Source organism: Astatotilapia calliptera, chromosome 22 (assembly GCF_964374335.1).
Source record: "Astatotilapia calliptera chromosome 22, fAstCal68.1, whole genome shotgun sequence".
NCBI lineage: Eukaryota > Metazoa > Chordata > Actinopteri > Cichliformes > Cichlidae > Astatotilapia > Astatotilapia calliptera.
In genome coordinates, this window is record NC_137442.1 from 13799698 (window position 1) to 13820616 (window position 20919).

At 42.5% G+C, this 20919-nt stretch overlaps 1 protein-coding gene across 2 annotated transcripts in view; it reads right to left on the bottom strand.

Moving 5' to 3' along the window:
- Nucleotides 1-20919, bottom strand: part of efna3a (ephrin-A3a) — a 72313-nt gene that overhangs the window by 6182 nt on the left and 45212 nt on the right. The window contains exons 2-4 of one of the 2 annotated variants that reach the window (XM_026157373.2): nt 7217-7518; nt 6875-6943; nt 5170-5244 (exon numbers count right to left, since the gene is read on the bottom strand). In XM_026157373.2, the coding sequence (XP_026013158.1) occupies nt 5170-5244; nt 6875-6943; nt 7217-7518 (446 nt within the window). The remainder of the gene's footprint in view (nt 1-5169; nt 5245-6874; nt 6944-7216; nt 7519-20919) is intronic. The other variant, XM_026157374.2, reaches the window with a different exon arrangement.

The following is a 20919-nucleotide window of genomic DNA, read 5'->3' on the forward strand; positions in this document are numbered from 1 at the left end:
GAACACAGCTACATGCAGATGAGAGGTGAGTTGCAGGGGGGTTAAAAAGTAAATATCACAAAAATGGCAAATCAACTCATTTTACACTTAATTGCAGAGATCCATAAATGCTTTTTAATTGGGGAAAAAATGCAAGCGAAACAGACATTCTGACAGACTGTAAACAAGCCCACAGTGGGCTGTTTCATAAAACTGATTAGTAAGCACTGCTTGCATGCAGTCTGCAAATGGTATCAGCGCTTCCTTTCACAAATTATAAAGTGTGATGAATGATCACCATGCACAGCCTGGGTCCTATTTTTATTGTTGCCCTTAATTTGACCTTCCGAGTAAGTTTGACTGGCCTGGGGGATTTGTTTACAGTCTGTACGTTTATCTTGCTTTTACTTGCCCTTTAACCACATCCGCCGAAATGGTGGGTAAAACTACAACAGCAGGATAGGATCTGCAACAGAAGAGACTCTCTGTTAAATAAGGAAAATGTGACGTAGAAATGAAGCTAATAATAAAGGAACGAGGATGAAGGCAGGCCTAAACACATGTGAGGGAGAGATGGAGAGATTTGTTGACGTTAAGCCAGTCCGTGGGTGGGTCTGGTCCTCAGGGTGAGTCACAGAGTGGGTGTCCAGCGGTCAGCTGAGCCAACGGGGCCATGAGTTGTTATAAGTGTGTGCGCATAGATCTGTATGTCCTGATTTTGTTATTTCTCCAAATGTATTCAGCAAAATGCATCACAACACCGTAGGCTATGATATTTTATGATTCCCTGCCAGTGTGCGTGTGTGTGCGCGTGTTTTTTTTTTTTATATTAAATTCTACGTAAGCTCGAGCCTGAGTTACTGCTGAGCAATTCGCCCACCACTGAGCTTTTCTTTCTTCCTCTGCCCCTTCTCTCTGCACTCCCCCTTCTCTGCTCCCACTCTGGTTTTATCTCTTTTTCTGCCTGTTTCTCTCACTCTGCCTTATCTATCCTTCTTTCTGTCAGACTTTCTCCTGCTGCATTTTCTCTTTCACTGCCTCCCTTCCCATCTTTTATCTGTCTGACTTTCTCTGTCTCACACTGTCTCTCCCTCAGTCTTTCGCTCTCTCTCTTCTGTTTTCTGCCTTTCCTCTTTCTGAAGGTACTCATTGCTGATGGCTCAAGAGCTCTTTTCATTCTATCTCAGTTGGTCTCAGTTTCTATCTCAGGCAGGTCACACTCTCTTAGCTCTCGTCACAGACTGCCTACAGCTCCGAGAAACAAGCATACTAAATGATTCCCGGCAAGAGGCTTTTGTTTGAGATGGGGATGGAGAAAGACAAAGAAAAATAGAGGGTTTATGTAACCACTCAGCTGCACAATTGACTTGCTCACTGACATGCTTTCTTCTTAGGTAAACATGGGCCTTTCATTTCTTACAAGACCTCTGCTGACCTTGGATTTCGCACAGAAGAAGAAAAATGGTGTTTCTTTGTGAATGTGCATGTGTGTGCGCGCCCGTGCCGAGCATTGTGGGAGTATTTTCTTCCTTGTTTTATAGATTGCCACATTTGAAGATTTCAAAACTCCTGAGTATTGTTTTAATTATTAACATACTAAACAAGACTAATAGTTGAAATGTAGGAACAGCCAGTCTCCCACTGGTTTGTGAAGTCCTGCTTTGGAGCCCAGATTATGCTTTTGATTCAAGGTCAGGTCTCACTGACAAACCATTGGCACTACACACTCATATAGACTTGTCAACATCAAGGTAGACTCGCCCTAAATTACATCCTGGTCTAAATATGACTGTGATTTACAAAATGAGCATCACCCTGTATTGAGTAAGACTTGTAACTAGTGACTGGGAGCTCATTCGATAAGTGTTTACTGGGGCCACAAATGAACTGAGAAGTAAAGTCATTTTCCTCATAGACTTCTATACAAATAATGACTGTTAAAAAGGGGAGTCTAACATACTCACATTTCTACAGCTGTTTTCTAGTCTTAATGACTGTGAAAGTGCTTTAAACTACACGTCACATTTTAGCCATACAGCACTTTATTATACAGTCTTCAAGCACTTCATCGACCTCATATCATTGGACAACTGCTTTTTCTTCTTTAAGCTGCCCCCTTTTAGGCCTTGCCACAGCGGATCCTCTGCCTCGATCTCATCCTTTCCCTTGCATGCTGCTCTGTCACACCACACTTTTTAATGTTCTCCTTCACTGCATCCATGAATCTCGTATTTGATCTTCCCATGTTCCTCCTGCCCAGAAGCTTCAGCATCTTTTGTTCAGTATATCCACTATTCCTCCTCTGCACATGTCCAGACCACCTCAGCCTTGCTTCTCTAACTTTTTCTCTAATCTGCTCAATCTGAGCCGATTCTCTGGTGTACTCTGACAATGAGCATTTTGTCATCTTCAACTCCAGGTCGATTTCCTGTCTCTTTGTCCACAAAGCACCCCTTACACTCATCTCCAACCACGCCACCCTGCCTGCACTCTCTTCTTCTTTAGCTCTCTTGTACACTGTCCACTTCTTTGGCTGGTTGACCCCAGGTGCATAAACTCATCCACCTTCACTACCTCTACTCCTTGCACTGGTCGACCTGTGTTCCTCCATGGCCAATTAGAAATCATTGGTTAACCAGCATGCAAGTCTTTGGACTGTAGGAGAATGCCAGAACCCACAGAGGAAACTTGCGTAGGCACAAGGAGATCATGCAAACTCGACATAGAAAAGTCCCGGCTGGAGTTCACACCGGTAATCTTCTCACTATGAGGAAACAGTGCTACCCACTCCACCACTGTACCCACCAGAATGGAAGTTTGAGACATTTACTTGGGTGTGGGAATGTTTATTTGTGTAGAAAATAACATTTTATGCCTCTGATTCATCACTTTTTTGCTAACACCTCCCTCTCTCTCTTCCCTTTCTACATTCGTTTTCTACCTCACTCAACCACCACTGTTTGCTCTTGTTCTCACTCCCACAGCTCCAAAATTGAATGTAGTGTTTACAAACAGTACCCAACAGCTTCTGTGGTATACCTTAAAGTAGGTAAACTGAATTTTACCAAATATCGTGAAAATGATTGTGAGATAAGACAGACTGGCCCAAAATGGTACAAGCAGGCTACTTGACCAGTCAGAAATGTTTAGCGCTGAAAGCCCGAGTTCTTGAACTGTCAGAAAATAATAACCCCTCCGCAGGGACGTCTTTGGTGGGTAAAATATCATCATATAATCACTGTGGTGGAAATACAGTGATTCACTCCAAACATTTCTTGGGAAAAGATGCTTATTGGCTTTATTTCTCGGACTAGGAGGCTACATCAATTTTTTTTTAAATATAATACAATCTGTTAGACACAGGTTTTAAAGCCAATCTAAACTGCAAGAGAAAACAAAGGCAAAAATTTTATATATACTATCTAGAAAAAAGCATTGTGGGCTACACCTCATAATCTTTGAACTCAGGTGTGTTCAGTCCCGTTGTATAAAAATGAAGCACCGTGCCATGCAGGCTGGCTGCGAAGTGTCAGATTATGTCAAGTTACAAAGTGTGCAAGTGCAGAACTGCTGAGGTGCATAGCGCGTTAAAGTTACCAATACTCTGTGAATTCAATAACTGCAGAGCTCCAAACCTCCGCTGCCTTTAATATCAGCACATAAACTGTGCGCTGGGAACTTCATGGTATGGGTTTCCCTGGCTGAGCAGCTGCGTGCCAAGCATCAGGTGGCGTGATGTAAAGGACGTCACCCGTGGACTGGAGCAGCTCTGTGAAGTGACAACTCACCCGTCTCTATCTGGAAGTCTGCTGGATGACACTGGGTTTGATAAACACCAAGAGAAAGAAAGCTGCCTGTGTGCCAGTTGTAAAGTTAAGTGGAGGAGGGTTGTTTTTCTTAGGTTAGCCTGAGCCTTTGGTTCTAGTAAAAGAATAGCTTAATGCTTCAGCTTCCCAAGACATTTCAGACAATTCCATGCTTCCTTCCATACTTTATGGGGACAGTTTCCCATTTCGCAAAACAGCATCCATGGAGTTATCGAGTCTGGTGTGGAAGAACTTCACTGGACTGCACAGAACCCTTACCTCAGCCCTAACCCATTTTAACACCTTTGGGATGAACTTCAATGAATAATGAGAGCCAGGCTGTCTTGTCTAACATTGGTGTCTGACCTCAAATGCTCTTCTGGATGAATGAGTAAAAATTCACACAGATACTCCAAAATTTCATAGAGGGCTTTCCCAGGAAAAATGGAAGCTGTTAGAGCGGCAAGAGGGAGCCAACTCCATATTACTATCTGTGGATTCAGAATGGGATGTGCCCATACTTCTTGTCCATATAATTGTATTATAATTATTAATGTTATAATAATCAGAATTGTTCATTATGACAATCCCTCGTGCTTCTTGAATTAACAATGGCCACTGCACTTACCATAACTGTAAGGAGGTTTCCTGTTCATTAAGGGAGTTGTACTTACATTTAAATGCAACTTAAACTACAAGAGTTCTTAATAATCCAATACCAGTGCTTCTTTTTTTCTTTGTTCTACCTTTAGTTGTAATCTTTATGCCTCATTGTGTGCAACTCATTAAAATCATTTTCATGTACGATAACGTCAGGTCAGAGACTGCTGTGCAGCATCATGACTGAATTAATGCAGCAGATAGAGGAAACAATTAATCTTATAAAGACACTGATGAATGAATGCTATAATGAGGTCAGTACTGAGGCCATTTCCATTTTGGGTGTATTGGTTCAGTGCTTCCATGCCGCTTATTGCAATTATTTCGCTATCATAACCAATAGAAACGATGCTAACTAAACAGAAAAAAATAAGACCCAATTTGTAATAATAATTTGGCACACTCCTTTTTTATAGTATATAAGTAAATAGATAATTAGAGTGTATATATAAAAAAGCAGGTGCATGATAGTACTGTGGAATCCATAAGCTGCTGTGTGCACCGTCTTGCCCACATTGCACGATGAGCATCATAAGAGCAGAAAATTGAGGTTTTACCGATCAACCAGTTACGGCTTATGGATTTTCTTTCCCTGACCACAGATTTAAAAAATACTTGATTTGGGTTATTTTTTCACAATGATTGGTGCACAAATCACGCTTTGCAGAAACCAAATACGGAGCTACTGGTTCCTGTTCACTTTTGGCAACTTAAAGTCACTCACCAATGTTGTGTATTTTGATGTTTGGCCTGACTGTGTAATCGGGAGTCTGAATGGAGTCCTCGTCTGCCTGGGAGACTGAGAAACACATCACAGCCACACATAGACAGAGAGAAGGAACGAAAGGAGAGGAAGGAATGAAACGCAGAGAGACAGAGGCAGAGAGAGTGAGACACAGACAAGGAGAGAAGACACTCCATTAAAACGACAGCACTGCGAAACAAGGGGGGGAGTGAATTTTAGGCACCATTAAATTCTGCACAGTTACAGAAGAAGATGAAGGAGTCCGTGTACCCCTGCCACTGAAAAAGCATGAAGAAATCGCAGACTTTGAATCCCCATGTGAAAATTAAAACATTAAAAGCATTTGGAACAGAATTCATTATCACATTCAGTGTTCGTGCAGACATGGAATTAAACTCAGTCTGCGCAGGCAAATTAACCATGAATGAATGATGTTTGGGTTGTGTCTCTTCATCTTTGTGTATTTCTGCCTCTTTTCTTTAGCTAATATGTTTGTCTGTGTAAGCCTGTGACTGCGATACAGAGTTAGGTGGATGGAACAGCATTAACGGAGGACGTGCACAGAGGCTGGTAGCAATTTGCAGCTCATCAAGGATGTAAAGCATGTGTCATGAATATTCACATTTCTTTCTTATCTTAAATACTTGGAGGATTTAAGGTGGGACACACACACACACACACACACACACACACACACACAGAATGAAAAGAAGGCAGCTGAAACCAGAAATGTTTTTTGATAGCAAGCTGTTAAATGACCTTGTTAAGCAAAGGTTGGAGCTGGTAAACTGGCTAAATGTGCTCATGCATGCACATCACAGCCATAAGAAACAGTTGACAGTTGACATTCTCCCATGTGTAGACGCATGTGCTCAAACTCCTACACACTCCTACGCACACAGATGCACCCAAACACACACACACACAGAAGCAAACAGAGGCGTGGTAGACGCATCAATAGATTAGCAGTGACAGTGGGATGGGGGTGGGGGGGGTTGGTGTTAAGGTGATGTGTACACAGGGGCTGACACTGGCCTGAGTGTGGGATGTATTAGTGCTGACAAGGTTAGAGGAAAGGGGGAGGCTTTCAGCGATGGGCTGCCTGATCAAAGGCCTGCAGGGAAGAGAGCAGGCTACCAGGGTAAAAATAACACACACACTACACCGTGCGGCAGGCTTTGGAGAGCAAGACAGAGAAAGAAGAGATAGTCAGAGAAGGAGAAGGAGGGGGTGGTCAAGAGAGCTGCGGGAGAGAGGTATGGGGAGTGACAGAGGAAGAGGAGGGCAGAGAGCTGGATCATGCAATTCAATCTATTTTTTTCTCTTTTACATCTTTTGTGTGTGTCACTTGCAGAGAGAGACAGCACATTACTGTAATAGCACCGAGACAGACAATAACATTAAGCCATCCATCTCAAAGCACTGCTTCGAGGTAAAATACGCCATCATCAAAACCCTGCCAAGACAGCACGAGGCAGAAAAGCCTCTCTCTGAGACAGGACTGTCAGATCTTAGTTTTTCTGTGTGTGTATGTGTGTGTCTTTGTCTCAGTTTCTCTCTGTGTTTGTGAGATACAAACAGATAGGAGGTGAGGGCAAATGAAGTGACACAGAAAGAGAGGAAATGGTATAAAATGAGCGGAGGAGACGTATACTAAGACTAAGGCAGATTTTTCTGGTCTCACCAGTGGAGCAGCAGACGAATACTCTCAGTCTCAGGCAGCTGTGACCGTGGTGGTGGTGCGTGGGCGTGGCTAAAACAGAGAGCAAACACACACAACACATGTCAAACTTGTGCCCTCTGCAGGCCGCACGATCCCCAGCAGCCGGCTGTGTAAACGGCAGAGCTGCAACTGAGCAACAGCCCGTCCTCAGCTGAACTTAGAATCTATTAGCAACACCCACGTACCATCAGTACATGTGCGTGGCAGCAGCTGAGGAAAAGCTCCTCATTATAATCTTAGATCAAAACAGTGAATGTGCAGCACCCTCAGTCTTTCGTGCAGGTGTTCGCAGGTCTGACTCACAGATGTAGTAGTACTCCTTGCCCACGTTGAACTCGTAGCCCAGGGAGAAGGCGCTGTAACGCTGGAACTTCTCTGAGAATTTGATGGGTGCATGGGGCGCATGGGGCCGGTTGCACTCCCAACGCTTGGAGCCCTTCTGGGTGTTGCAGGTGCGATAGCCGTGGTAGTCGACCATGTAGAGGATGTACTGCTCTGCTACGACACGCTCTAGCGTCCCACGCTGACTGGTGTTGTAGTGCGGGCAGTAGATGTCCAGGTAGTCGTTGACACTGACTTGCACCGTGTATCCCTCCCTTCGGAGGCTGACATAAAAACAAAGACAGAAATAAGATGAATGCATTCAAAAAAGGCAGAAAGAAATGTGGGTAAGTGACTATGGAACCTCTCTAAACCTCTTTCACAATCTGTTAAAGGAATAGCTCAACATTCACAAATCACAGTCTAGGTAGCATTTTCTTTTTAGCCAAAAAGCAGCCTGCACATATTTCCCTGGAAAAGAAAAACTCGTTTTTGGATAAGTGAGTTTTTGCAGAGCTTGTAGATGAAGTCTATTACACTGGTATCAATTTTCTCATTTAATATTCAGCCAGAAAGCAAATGAACATATTCCCCAGAAATGTCAAGTAGCTGTTCAGTAAATAAAACCTAATCTCAGTGAAAAATACCACCACGAGATGAAAAAATCTTTTTATGATCAACACTCTGGAAATGCAACGATGCAAAACAAAGCAGCAAAGATTTTACCGGACTAATAACCAATAAGCTGTCAGTTAATTTCTGCTTCATAACTAACTGAGCAGCTGGTTAACAATTTCAACAGTATAGTTAACACAAATGTAATGCAATGAGGGCTTAAAGAGAGTTAATCCCCTCAGCGTTTTCTTCACACCTTGAACTATTACATCTTTCTCCTCCCTCTGCATATAAAAACACACATTTTCCCACCAAATGCCCGGTGGCAATTCCAGGGAATCGTGCTGAGAATCATAATCTGTACTCCTGTCTTTTCCCCAGAGCCAGCTTCGGGCCAGGTCAATGAGGTGGAAGGAGATTCTGTCAGCGGCGATGTATGCTCTGGCTGCTCTGGCTGCAGGGGACTCGGTCTACACAGTAAGCATGATGGAACAATGTCCCCTTTTAGCATAAATGAAATCCACTCTGAGGTTAAGAATATATATAAATATATGTGTGTGTGTGTGTGTCTTGTACAGTAACCCTTCAGTCGATTTAAAACAGAGGAACTGAACTGAACAACCTAAAGAGTGATGTAATAATGTCCCACACTGCCACCATGCTGTTACCAACACTGTTTGTAATGCTAAGTATACTTATTATGTAAATTACACAATCTGTAATTAGACAAAGTAGAAGTCATTAGAAGGGCTCCTGCAGGTGAGCTGATGAGATGGGAATTGTCCTAAGTTGCAGCGATGTGTAACCCACGCCAAGTGCCCGCAATGACTCATACTAACCATTAGGTGGTGGTATTGTGCTGTATTATATGGGCAAAGATCACCCTTCTTATTCTCTGCACCATTATTATTTGTTTCCTGTTGGTTGGCTTCTCTTTCTTACACATTATCTGCTTCACAAAAGAACGCACACTTTAACACTCTCATAACCACTCCTCACTGTGCATACATTATGCCAACACATGCACACACTGCTGCTGAGAGGATCACACTAACATGCACACGTGCATGCGTTACTGGGTCAGGCACCCAGAGATATTTTTCATTCAATCCCAAAATGAAGATCAGAAATGTCAGACCCTTCTCTGTTGCTTTCTTACTGTGCGGATCACTTTTTCTGGATCCTCTCGCCCACTCTGATAATATTTTCCCCTCCGTTTTCTCCCCTTTTCTTCATGTATACACACATGCTGAGGCAGATGAATATCAATTCTCTTAACCAGTGTTCTTTTTGGGCCATCAATCTTATCTGTGCTTTCCATCCCCACTGCTTAGATGTGAGATGACAGACTTTTGTCTTGCAGTGTTGCGGGAAGAGACAACACAGCTATGCTTCAAAGGGACTATATTTAGAGAGGGGGTTAGTGTGGTGGAGGAAGGGAGGAAGGTTGAGATGGTGAGGAGAATGGAGGGGTAGAGAGAGATAAAGAGGTACAATGGGCGTAGGATAGAGAGAATTTGAGGGAGACATGAGATGAAAGTGCAAGATAGAGGGTGTGCTGAATAAAAAATATGCATTCAGGAGAATCCTGGATGCAAGTTAAGTCAGGCGGACTCACCGTCACTGAAAAATAAGTGTGTGAGAAGACTTGAATGCAAGGAGGGAAGAAGATCCAGCGAGAGAGCATCTGTGCTTGAGTGCTCTATCATATTCATGGATGAAAGGCCACTGGATACTGCTGAGACAGTGCAGCAAATGCAGCAAACTAGTCTGCAAAAGCATTTGTTCTTGAGCATTTGCAGGTTGGAGAGATACATTTTTGAAAATATGCAAAACGGCTCAAGAGTCTTCTTAAATGTACAGCAATGTCTTATTGTCCCTTTCCATGTAGCTTGAATATAAAAGCTGGACAAATTTAAATGCAAGGATAAGTTTCATCATTAATAATGTTTAGAAGAATCCAATGATTAACCAGCCTGTAAAACGGCAGCGAAAAATGACCATTACTATTTCATAAAGTTTTTGCTTTGAGCGTTTTTCCTGATGTATTACTTTAATAACTTTATCCAAATAGCGGCAGATCTGCTTTCCGCTTTTCGATGACTCATTTCAGCACTTGCATGAAGATGCGGCCCCGTTCTTTTCCTCCTTATTGTTTTGGTTAGCACCTACCCTAGCTACACAGCAGGAGGACTGTTTGTTCCAAAACTGGCCAGCAAATGAGGAAGCTTGGGAAGAAGAGAGGAAGAAGGGGAGGGGAAAATGACACGGTGGGAAAAACAGAAGGTAAGGTGGGGCAGAGGAGAAAACAAGGAGGAAAGGAGACTAAAAGGGTGAAGTGAGAAGACCAGGCTTGCTGATGGGTGAGAGGAGGCGGGGAGTCCCTCTAGGTGTATGCTGTTATATAAGCAGTCCATTTAGTGGCACAAGACAAAAAGGTTGCAGGCCAGAGAGGAATGGAGGGAGGAGAGGAAAAGAGAAGCGGAAAGAGGGGGTGAGAACAGATTTAATAACTTAAGGTAGGGGGAGGAAGAGGAAGGGTGAGGGGGGGGAAATACTTCAAATGATGACAACAACAAAGAGTAAAGCACAGAGATGGAGGCAGTGGCCTAGACAGAGACACAGCACCCTCTGGGGATGGACATATATGTGGTAAAAGTGCATAAAAAAGACTGATGGATCTCATTCGCCTGTTGTCTCTCCTTCCCTGCACCCTTTATCCAAGTCGTTTCCTCCCTTTCCACTGTGCATTGTGTCTGCGGTGGTTTTGCTGTCTCATCACCATTTTCCTATGAGTGGGAGTGCACAGCTAGTTAGTATAAGCAGCACAAGCTGGTGAAGACTGCCAGGGGAGGAAAATAGCAGGGGAGAGATCGAGAGAGTGAGAGAGGAATGTGGGGGGGTTAAAAGAGAGAAAGAAGAAGAGAGGAAGAATGAGACAAAGACAGCACCATTGCACCTTTCACGTCTGTGCTAAAAAGAGCCTTAGGAGAATACTGGCAGTAATAAATAACAATGGTGAGGTAGCGCTACAGCGTGAGACACTTACAAACATACAGTGCACAGAAACGGTGCATTTAGCACAGCCACAGGAAATCCACGACTGCTGCAGTAAAATGTAAAAGAAATCCTAAACAATCATATATCAGCAGCTTGGGGCAGTAAGGGATTACGAATTACAGTAGTGCAATTTCTTTGCCTGTATAAAGTTACACTAATTACACATTAAATTTTCAGTAACACTGTTACTTTGACATATTGTAGGCTTGCTCACAGCCTTATTGGAAGTTTTTTCCTGTCTGTGGGCAGGCTGTGGTAAATTGATGAGGGGGCTTGTCAAAAGTGGAAGGCGGCTAGCCTTTACCAAAAAAGAGAAAGTGCACCTCCTGCACTGGCTTGTTAACAAGGTACGTGTCCATTCAGGAGGCGCTCAGCTTTGTTCCAATTTGGAGAGTGTAAGAACTGTGAGCAGGAGGTTGGGACTTCTGGAGAGCTGTGTGTGGTCACTGAGGCTAGGCTAACTGCTGGACAGTCAGTTAATCCATCCAGATTTTGTGCCGCTTGTTAAAGGGGACGTTTTCTGCTTTTTTCCAGTTGCAGTTTTGGATTTACACGATTCTCAATTTAAGATATTCCTCATTCATTTAATACTGAGCTTTGATGTAACCCTTCAGTTCGGCTTTCTAATGATATAGGGACTCTCTCAAACAAAAAGAATGAACCGCAGATAACTGGTGCTGTCATCTCGAAATGACTGTATTAAGGATTTTCTCCATTTCTGACATCAGAATAAGCTGCTGAATAAGCTGCATCTGAAGTCTGACATTTTACACTGAGTTAAACTGAACAACATGATATTTAGTTAGCATTAAAAAATAATTTTAAAATAGCTGACATGTGCCTACATGGTGTTTTACACATTCAACTTTCAACACGGACACACACACATGCACACACACACACACACACACACACACACACACACACACACACACACACACACACACATAAAACAAAAAAGAAAGAAATAGCCTCAGGGAGCCACGAGCTAATGTACTCCTGGTGTGGTTCTCAAGTCTAGATAAATGGAAGAGTTACTTCAAGAAAGTGCATCGATGTTAAATCTGTGTCAGATAAAACATGCGGATCCATCCACTGTGGTGACTCCATGGAAGGTCATATTATTATGAAATCTTATATAAAACTTAGAGAGAATAAAGTTTCAAGAAGGATTTTCATACTTAGTAAAAGCAAAACCAATTGTGGACCACAAAAAACTCCACATTCTCTTCATTCACTGGTTTCACTGTTTCCCAACCATTTTTATCTATATAGCAAAAAAGGCCTCTAAGGATAATCTATAATACTGATTACAGAGATCATACGAATTCACTATTCTTAAAATCAAAAACATTAAAATTCATTGATCCAGTTTTTGCATCTCTCTATGTGGAGCGAAACTGTGGAACAGACTGAATGATGAGCTGAAGGAATGTCCAAGCCTGACCCAGTTTAAAAATATACGGTTTTTCAGAGGTACAGGAAGGAAGAAGGGCTTTGATCAGGTGCTGTGACCCATCTATGTGTGTATATGGATATCTGTTGGCGTGCTACTGTGTGTGTTTGTGTGTGTGTGTAAGTGTAGTAAACAGTAAAGAAGGTTTTAAACAATGACGCAAAGACAAAAGGTGATGACTATTTATTAAATAGTGGGCTTCTTCCTACTCCTTTGCATCTGTCTGTCTGTGTATCTATAACAGATTGAGAAAAATACAGTGACCTTTGCTGCTGAGTAGCTATTAATGTAATTTTTCCAGTTTTCAAATAACTTGTCCAACACTTGTAAAATTTTATTTCCCTTGCTTTCTACACGAGTGGTGACATTTATTTTTGTTTTGCTTTCCCAAGCTCGAAACTAGAACGGATCCAAGAGCTCAGTCACTTTTTTTTTTTCTGTGTAATAATTTTTGCCAGATTACATCAAAGAGAAAGCAGAAGCACAGACGCTGCTGGCTTTCAAGGAAAAATAATCCTGGTGCATTTGTATTTGTTTATTTTTATTTGTCGACTGACATGAATGGATATGAAATGTCTAAACCCACTACGGTATTCTCCACATTCACAGAAGTTGGTAGTGTTTGTTCTGCCACAGGTTCGCCTTACATTACTGCCGGAGGCTCTACTGTTTTCAAAAATCCATTAAAAAACAGCTGGAAGAGACAAGTTGTTGCTTTTCACAAATGCAGTCCAACCCTGCAGTGGAAAAGGCAGTAATAGCGTTTGATTGTAGAATGAAGCACTTGTGGGTTGCATAGGCATTACTGCAGATAGGTACTGCTGAGTATAAATTACACCAGTATCATCCTTTGAAAATACACAGTTCAACATCTGTTACAGGCTCAGTTTTATACAATAATATTGATGTTACATGAAAACCAAATAATGGTTTTAAAGCAAAATTCTTTCATTATTCTGCAAATCTCCCATAGCCTTGTTTTTTGTGGCCAGATTTTCTTCCTAGATACAATTATTTTGATCTTGGGAATCCTCGACTCCTCCATGATTTATGTGCTTGAACATCTACAAAGCAATTATGAACAGAGCCGTCCTCTGTCAAAGACAGCAGTCTCACTATGCTTTAATTTAAAGTACTGAGCTTTGCATAAACTACCAACATTTTACACAGCAAGTAATCTACACTCACCCAACACTCTATTAGGTACACCTCGTTAGCACCTTTTTCATTCAGACCTGCCTTAATTACTCAGCTGCGCATACAACATGCAAATCTCCTGTTCGATCACATCTCTAAGGTGCTCTGCTGGATTGAGATCTGATGACTGTGAATGCCATTTGAATTCAGTGAACTCACTGACATGTTCAAGAAACTAGTTTGAGAGGATTTGAGCTTTGTGACATGTCAGGTTATCCTGCTGAAAGCAGCCAACAGAGGATGAGAACACTGTGGTAATAAGGGGATGCACAGAGTCAGCAACAATAGTCAGGTACACTGTGGGCTTTAAAAGATGCTCAATTAGCACTAAAAGGACCAAAGTGTGCCAAGAAAACATTCCCCACACAATTACACCACAACCAGTCTGTGTCACAATACAGGATGGAGCCATCCTTTCATGTTGCTTACACCAAATTCTGAGCCTACGATCCAAATGTGGCAGCAGAGATCTAGACTCGGGCTCAGGCCAGGTTGTTTTTCAATCTTCTATTGTTTATTTGATACGCCTGTGTGAATTGTAGCCTGAGCTTCCTGTTTTTAGCAGGAGTGGCACCCGGTGTGGTCTTCTACCGGTGTAGCCATTCTGCTCCAAGGTTCAACATGTTGTGCGCCCAGAGACCCATTCCTGTATACCTTGGTTGTAATGAGTAGTTATTTGTGCTACTATTGCCTTCCTATCGGCTCGAAGCACTCTAACCATTCTCCTATGACCTCTGGCAACAAGGAGGTATTTTCTCCCAGAGAGCCGCTGCTCGCTGGACATTTTCTCTTTTTCAGATCATTCTCTGTAAACCTTAGATAGGGTTGTGTGGGAAAATCCCAGCAGATCAGCAGTTCCTGAAATACTCAGACCAGCTCATCTGGCACAAAAAATTATGATATGCTTAAAGTCACTTAAATCAACTTTCCTCCTCATTCTGATGCTACAGCAGGTCGTCTTGATCACATCCTTAAATGAACTGAGTTGCTGCAGTGAGCAGTTGAACTGTTATACCTAATAAAGTGACCAGTAAGTATATATCTAATTAATAGTGCAATGCAGGTGTCCACAATGTTTTATGAGTTTTGGTTTGGAATATAATATATAATAGAAGCTTGCAGTGCATGTATTGTGTTTCTGAGAGACGCACTGTATTTTGATCAAAGTTGCAAACTTTTGTCAGTAAAGATGAGGTCAGCGTGACATCCTCACTGATTGCCTTAAAAAACACATCTCTCCGAGGTAATCACCGTCAGCCTCATCGGGAGGATAAACTATCGAAGCACAAAATGGCGTGACTTAAATGGCATTCACCAATCGTCTGTTTAGCACCGACAACACTCCTCCAATCAAGTCCCCTGGCAGGGCCTAGCTAGACTCTGCTGATTTTCTCCGTACCTCAGCACCAAAACTCATTACTTGCACATGCACATATGCACACAATGGACACAGACAACCATGAGACATGAACACACACACCCACACACAATATCTCCTGCGAGTCGTCACTGATTGAGTTAATGCTGCAATTAACGGCCCCGTTTACAATGTTTCGATCCAAAATGGAGGACCAGGGGAGAAACAAGTGCTGAGCCAGTTTATGGGAAGTGGCATACGATGCAGCTCACTTCTATTACTATTAGACGACTGGGAGTCATCCACTAGTTTCCTCCACTTCCTCTGTCCACAGTGGTCTCTGAGAGATAGAAAAATATTACCTTTTCATATTTGCTCATTTCTATAGTAACCGCCTCCCAGTTCATTTGATGTGTCTACTTTTGCCTTTATGTTTGCTTGTTTTAGTTTAACTTTACGGAAAGCTTAACAGTCCATTTTAAAAATCTACAAATATACACAACTAAGATTCTGACATATCGAGAGTTTGATGATTTTCAGAGTAAAAGCTGGAAACTGCTCGGGGACACTGTCGAGTCTGTAACTCTGCAAACGCTGAAATGTCAAAGCTTTCAACTGACTTAATCATTTCACTAATTAATACATTTGTGTTGACGTTGCCCGATCATGACATTTACACTGCATGCCAACAACAGGGTTTAACACCGTCATAAGTGGAACATTAAATACACAGTTATTCCTGATGTAATTTGACCGTGCAGAAAGTTATAGATTTCTGCTTTGAAGTGATATTTTATTGATCTCTTCTTAGCAAAAATTTCTTAGCTCTCTTTGCTTTTTCCTTCTCAGGAGAGCCACAGTGCAGTATCAGCTAAAGAGCAGCAGCCAGCAGCGAGCCCCAACACAGAGGCTGAGAAATGAATCTCGAGGTAAAGTTAAAGGATGACTTCTCTGCTCACTATTCCATCTTGTAGTCAGTACATCTCCCCCAACCTCACTCCAGGCTTGCTGTTTTATTAAGTGAGTGGAGGAAGCAGGCAGGACCCATTCAGAAATGTCAGCTATTAGCCACATTGTAACAGAAGCAAATACAATTACTGTAGAAGAGCATGTCTGCAGTAGTTACTCTAAACTAAATGTAAGGGATGACCTAGAGAAACTAAACCATAAACACCAACCTGGGTTGCCTGGCAACCTTAAATATACAACATATAATATGACTAACATGAGGGCGTCTTCCCTTTTCTCTGAATAATTTAATGAATCTTTAATGAATGTGTAAATCCTAAGAAATCCCTACATCCAATCCCTTGGGACAGAGTCCAAACGGCTTAGATGTAAACTGAGGGGGAAAAAGAGAAAAAACAACCAATCTTCACACTTCAGAAGCTTTAATCAGAAAAAAGCTGGTATCTGTGACTGATAAATGCATTTAACGCTTAACTATTTTTCATTATTTATTTCTGCGTTTTTATTTATTCATTAATTACTTCTATGATACACACAAGTCTATTTGTTAATCGTGATTGGTCAGCGGAGTATGACATTCATGGACGACACCGTTTTCCGTTGTGAGAGCAGGGAACAGATGAGGTGGAGGTATGTGCTGGAGAGAAGAGGAATGAAAGCCAGTAGAGGCAAGGCAGAGTACATGTGTGTGAATGAGAGCGAGACAGGTGTAACAGTGAAACTGCAAAGAGCAGAAGTAGTGTGGGTGGATGAGTTCAATGACCTGGGGTCAACCATCCAAAGCAATGGACAGTACACACTAGAGGAGGAGGAGAGAGTCCACGCAGGGTGGAGTGGGTGGAGATGTGGAGCTGGAGGCGCTCAAGATGAAAATGCCAAGAGTTTCTTTGGGAGTGACCAGGATAGACATGATTAAGAAACGAGTATATCAGAGGAACAGCTGAGGTTGAGCAGTTTTGTAGACAGGTTTAAAGAGGTTAGGCTGACATGCAGAGGGACAGTTGATATATTGGGCAAAGGAAGCTGAATTTGGAACAATTTGTCAGGCAGGACTAAGAGAGGAAGACCACAAAAAGATTCATGGATGTAGTGAAAGAGGACATGCAGAGAGTTCGTGCGATGGAAGAGAGTGAGGGGGGCAGATGATCCACTGTGGCAACACGTAAAGAGAGCAGCCAAAATAAGAAGAACGAGATGTGTTTGGCCATATTTGTCTTTCTGCTAGTTTCTTATGTACCATCATGTATAGTTTTACCCCTTCAGGCCTCTAAAAATGATTAAATAAAAATAATGATAGAAGAGAAAATTGACTTTTAATTTGGCTTCACACATTCAGATATCCAGCAAACACTTCTGACAGGGACACCAGAGGACATTTTTTTAATGCTCGATTATGCAAAGGCCATTTTTTGTTAGCTATTACTGGCTCACTGGCTATACATGTTTGAGTTGCAGCAGCGAGGGAAACAAAACTCATAATGATCACCCTAATAACACCATTTCCACAGCTCCAAACTCTGATTAAATCACTTGCAAAGATTTACGGGTTTGCTGCCAGCTCATTCAGAGGAAATATGAACAGGCATGCATTTCATTGATTAATCTGTGCGGTTTAAGCTGCTCTTTACTTTCCAGACATCCACAGAGGAAGTTTAAATATCAAACTGAAGAATAGATGACACAGTTGAATATTAAACTGTGGCTTTCCTCCAGCTACACTTTTTGCATAAAATAAATATAACAGAGGCCAGTAGGCATCTTCTCTTTTCTTTTATTACACTGGAATGTTTCCAAGGACCACTAGGGAATATTTCTCTGGCTATTATTGGCCCCTGGGCTTTAGGCTTTGCATTGGTGTGGCAACTCACACTGTCAGCAATATGGCTTACACTCTAGTAAGCACTCAAATCCAGCAATTAAACTCCCTATGCTCATAACTCCGGTTTGGTTTAATGCAATTGGGGTTTTGAGTGGCTCAAATATCAGTGCTGCTGTGCTGCTATGTCCAAAAATCTGGTCATTTAATTGGAACGAATGGCGTGGACAAAAAACAGTCGAACATAAAAAGAAAACGAGAATAACTCCTCTCCTAATCACACCAAAACCTTCAGATGTATCATAAACCGATGCCAGTTCCAGTCACGGCCAGTCTTGAAAAGTGATCCACCCCGCTGAGCTCTCGGTGTGATCGTACCTCGCAACATGCCGCGATAACAAGGGTCCATCTCTCCAAAGGTGAGGCTCCAATTGTACTTCACTACTAAAGGCCTGATTGTACACATCTGCTCTCTCTCTGTGAGATTGCTGCTTTTTTGCTTCACTCTCCTCCCCTTTGGTTCACTACTTATCTGTCACCAAATCATGAAAAGCAGAAAAAATGGTCTTTTCTACTTGGAAGCAAAAGGTCCAAAATGTATAAATGGGCATAATGGAGCATACAAACCATATCATAGATATACTTAACTGTACATAAAGACGGTGTTTGTAACATCACCTTTCTCTGGGTCCCTTGTGCCACCAACACATCCCACTGAAGCACTACGAAAAACCTCCAATGGTGTCATTGTGGTAAAATACAGCAAGACCACAGCAGCAGATCCCTGGAGGCCTCTAGGTTTTGGTTGTTTTTCTACCACATCTTCCAGATGCTCGATCATATCAATTTAAACCATGAGATGGTTTTCAAACTATTTCCAAACATTTTTCCCAACGTGACAGGGCAGATTATCTTGCTCAATGAGATCAATACCCACAGGCAACATCACTGCCATGAAGGGATGTGTGTAATGTGCAGCTGAGTGCTAAATGTCAAAACAGTGTCCACATGAATGCCAGAAGCCAAGGTTTCCCAGTACAATATTGTCCAGAACAATGCAATGCCTCTGTTGGCTTGCTTTTCTCCTGCAGTGCATCATGCTACCCAAGTAAATAATTGCACACGCACCTGGCTATTGAAATAAAGTAAAGGAAAATGTGATTCATTAGACCAGGGTATCCTAGCACATTGATCCACAGCCGAGTTTTTAGACTCATGTGCCCTTGGCAGTACTGAAAAGGGACCTGCATGGAGATGCTACAGTCCCCTCTGCTATTCAGCTAAATATCTGCAAAGTACCTTCATCTAGTGGACATCTGCAACAATGCAAAAAAGAAATCTCTTCAGCCCTGATCTAGGACACAGCCTTCCTCTAGCACAATCTACAATCACACATACTCAGAGTAGTCAAAATGACAATAAACATCCACAATCGATTTCTTTTCAGGTGGATTTCTTTTTCCATCTTTTTCCATTTAGAGAGCTACTCCATCTGCCCAAACTGAAAATGAGATTTTTTGAAATTTTTGACAAGTTCGGACCAGAGGTGCCCGCAGGACGTGACAATCAAAGCCCAATGTGGCATGTTTTTCTGTCATCGAATCAAATCAAAATATTAGCTGTGAGAAAAGGTCTATTTCTATTTTGTTTACTGTATGCTGCCACTTATACAAAGGGTGCTGGCCTTAGAGGAAAAAGACAGGCAGCCTGACAGAAAGTGAGATAGCAGAGGAGCTGTGACACACAATAGGAGCTCTCATCAAGATGAATTCTCCACAGTACACACCCTCAGAGAGGGTGCCAGGCAGCTCCCAGTTGCCCACGTGGCCATGTCCAAAAAACATAGTGCTTATCCTGCCAATCTGGTTATCCTGCCAGTCTGGTTACTAAAAGAGCAGAAGACAGACTCGAGCAAAACAGGGAGTGCACAAACATACATCAGCTTAGTATTCACGTAAAGAAAATCTTCAACAAATGAGACATCTGAGGCAGCGTGCAGGTAAAAGTGAACATAAAACAACCACGTTGCAAAAATATAGGCAAAGTATAACACGAAGGTAAATCCACAGAGGGAGCCACAAGACAACATTATCTTTACAAAGTGTAGTATGCAAGCTTTGAAGTTCAGTGAGTGAGGGGGCTCGGCTACTCTCACAGGAAGTTAACCACAGTAGGGCGTTCATTTTCAAAAAACCTCAGTCTGTAAGCTCCTTCTCTGGGCTGGCACACATATCCCTCTCTCATCCCGCACCAAAGAGAGGAAAGAGAACAAAGGAGAGAGAGAGAGAGGGGTGCGAGGTGGAAAGGAAGAAAGGAAGATCAAGGAAAGTAGTTCTGGGTCAGATTTAAACTGGACGATATTCAGACAATCTAATGGATGCCAAGTAGAATAATCTGGTCTTTTATCTCCAAGCCATGGCGACTGCAGGGTTTAATGTAGGTGTAAGCACCCCCTCCCCGAAGACCACCACGCATGCACACACTCTTTGAAATGTAAAAAATAAACCTCAAAGCGCGCTCCCTGATCACTTACTCTAAATACAATTAACTTACACATGTCTTTAACAGATAAAAACCCTCAGGTTCTTTCCAGCTCACACCAAACATGCAACAGCGCAAACGCACAAACACTTCCTAGCAGGCCTCCATAAATAATTCACCCATTTTCTTAAAATAACCCGTCGCCCCTTTTAAAATATATCCTCCTTTCTTTGTGCAAATAACCCTCTAGCTCACAGCAGAGTGGTCATGGAGTAATTATTTACACGTTCCAGCAGGGAGCACTGATAAGAGCCCCGTACATGAGGAAAGCGAGATGAGGACCGTCTGCTAAGCTAGCATGTCAATTGGTGGCCTATTAGCAGGTGATGCCAGGCAGGCATGCTGAAAGCAGCTCCCAAGGTAGGTACCACAAACCTGAATAATTGACTGGCTGCAGCCGACGCTCACCCCTATTTCTCTTTACCTCCTCACCTGCGTGGCTGCACTCCCTCCGTTGTTCTTTCCCCACCCTCCACGTCCCATCTTTTTTCCGCCTGCCTTCCGTCACTCCACATTTCTTAGGGTTACGAATTGTGAAAGTTGCAGGTACATAAAAGGTGCTTGTGCAACCGAGGAAATGAAGCGAGGAGCATTCTGAAAGCGTTCGATGCGAAGCATCCTGGGAGAGGCAGCATGTTTGCTTCTTCAGGACAGTTTTTAACACCACAGCTGCT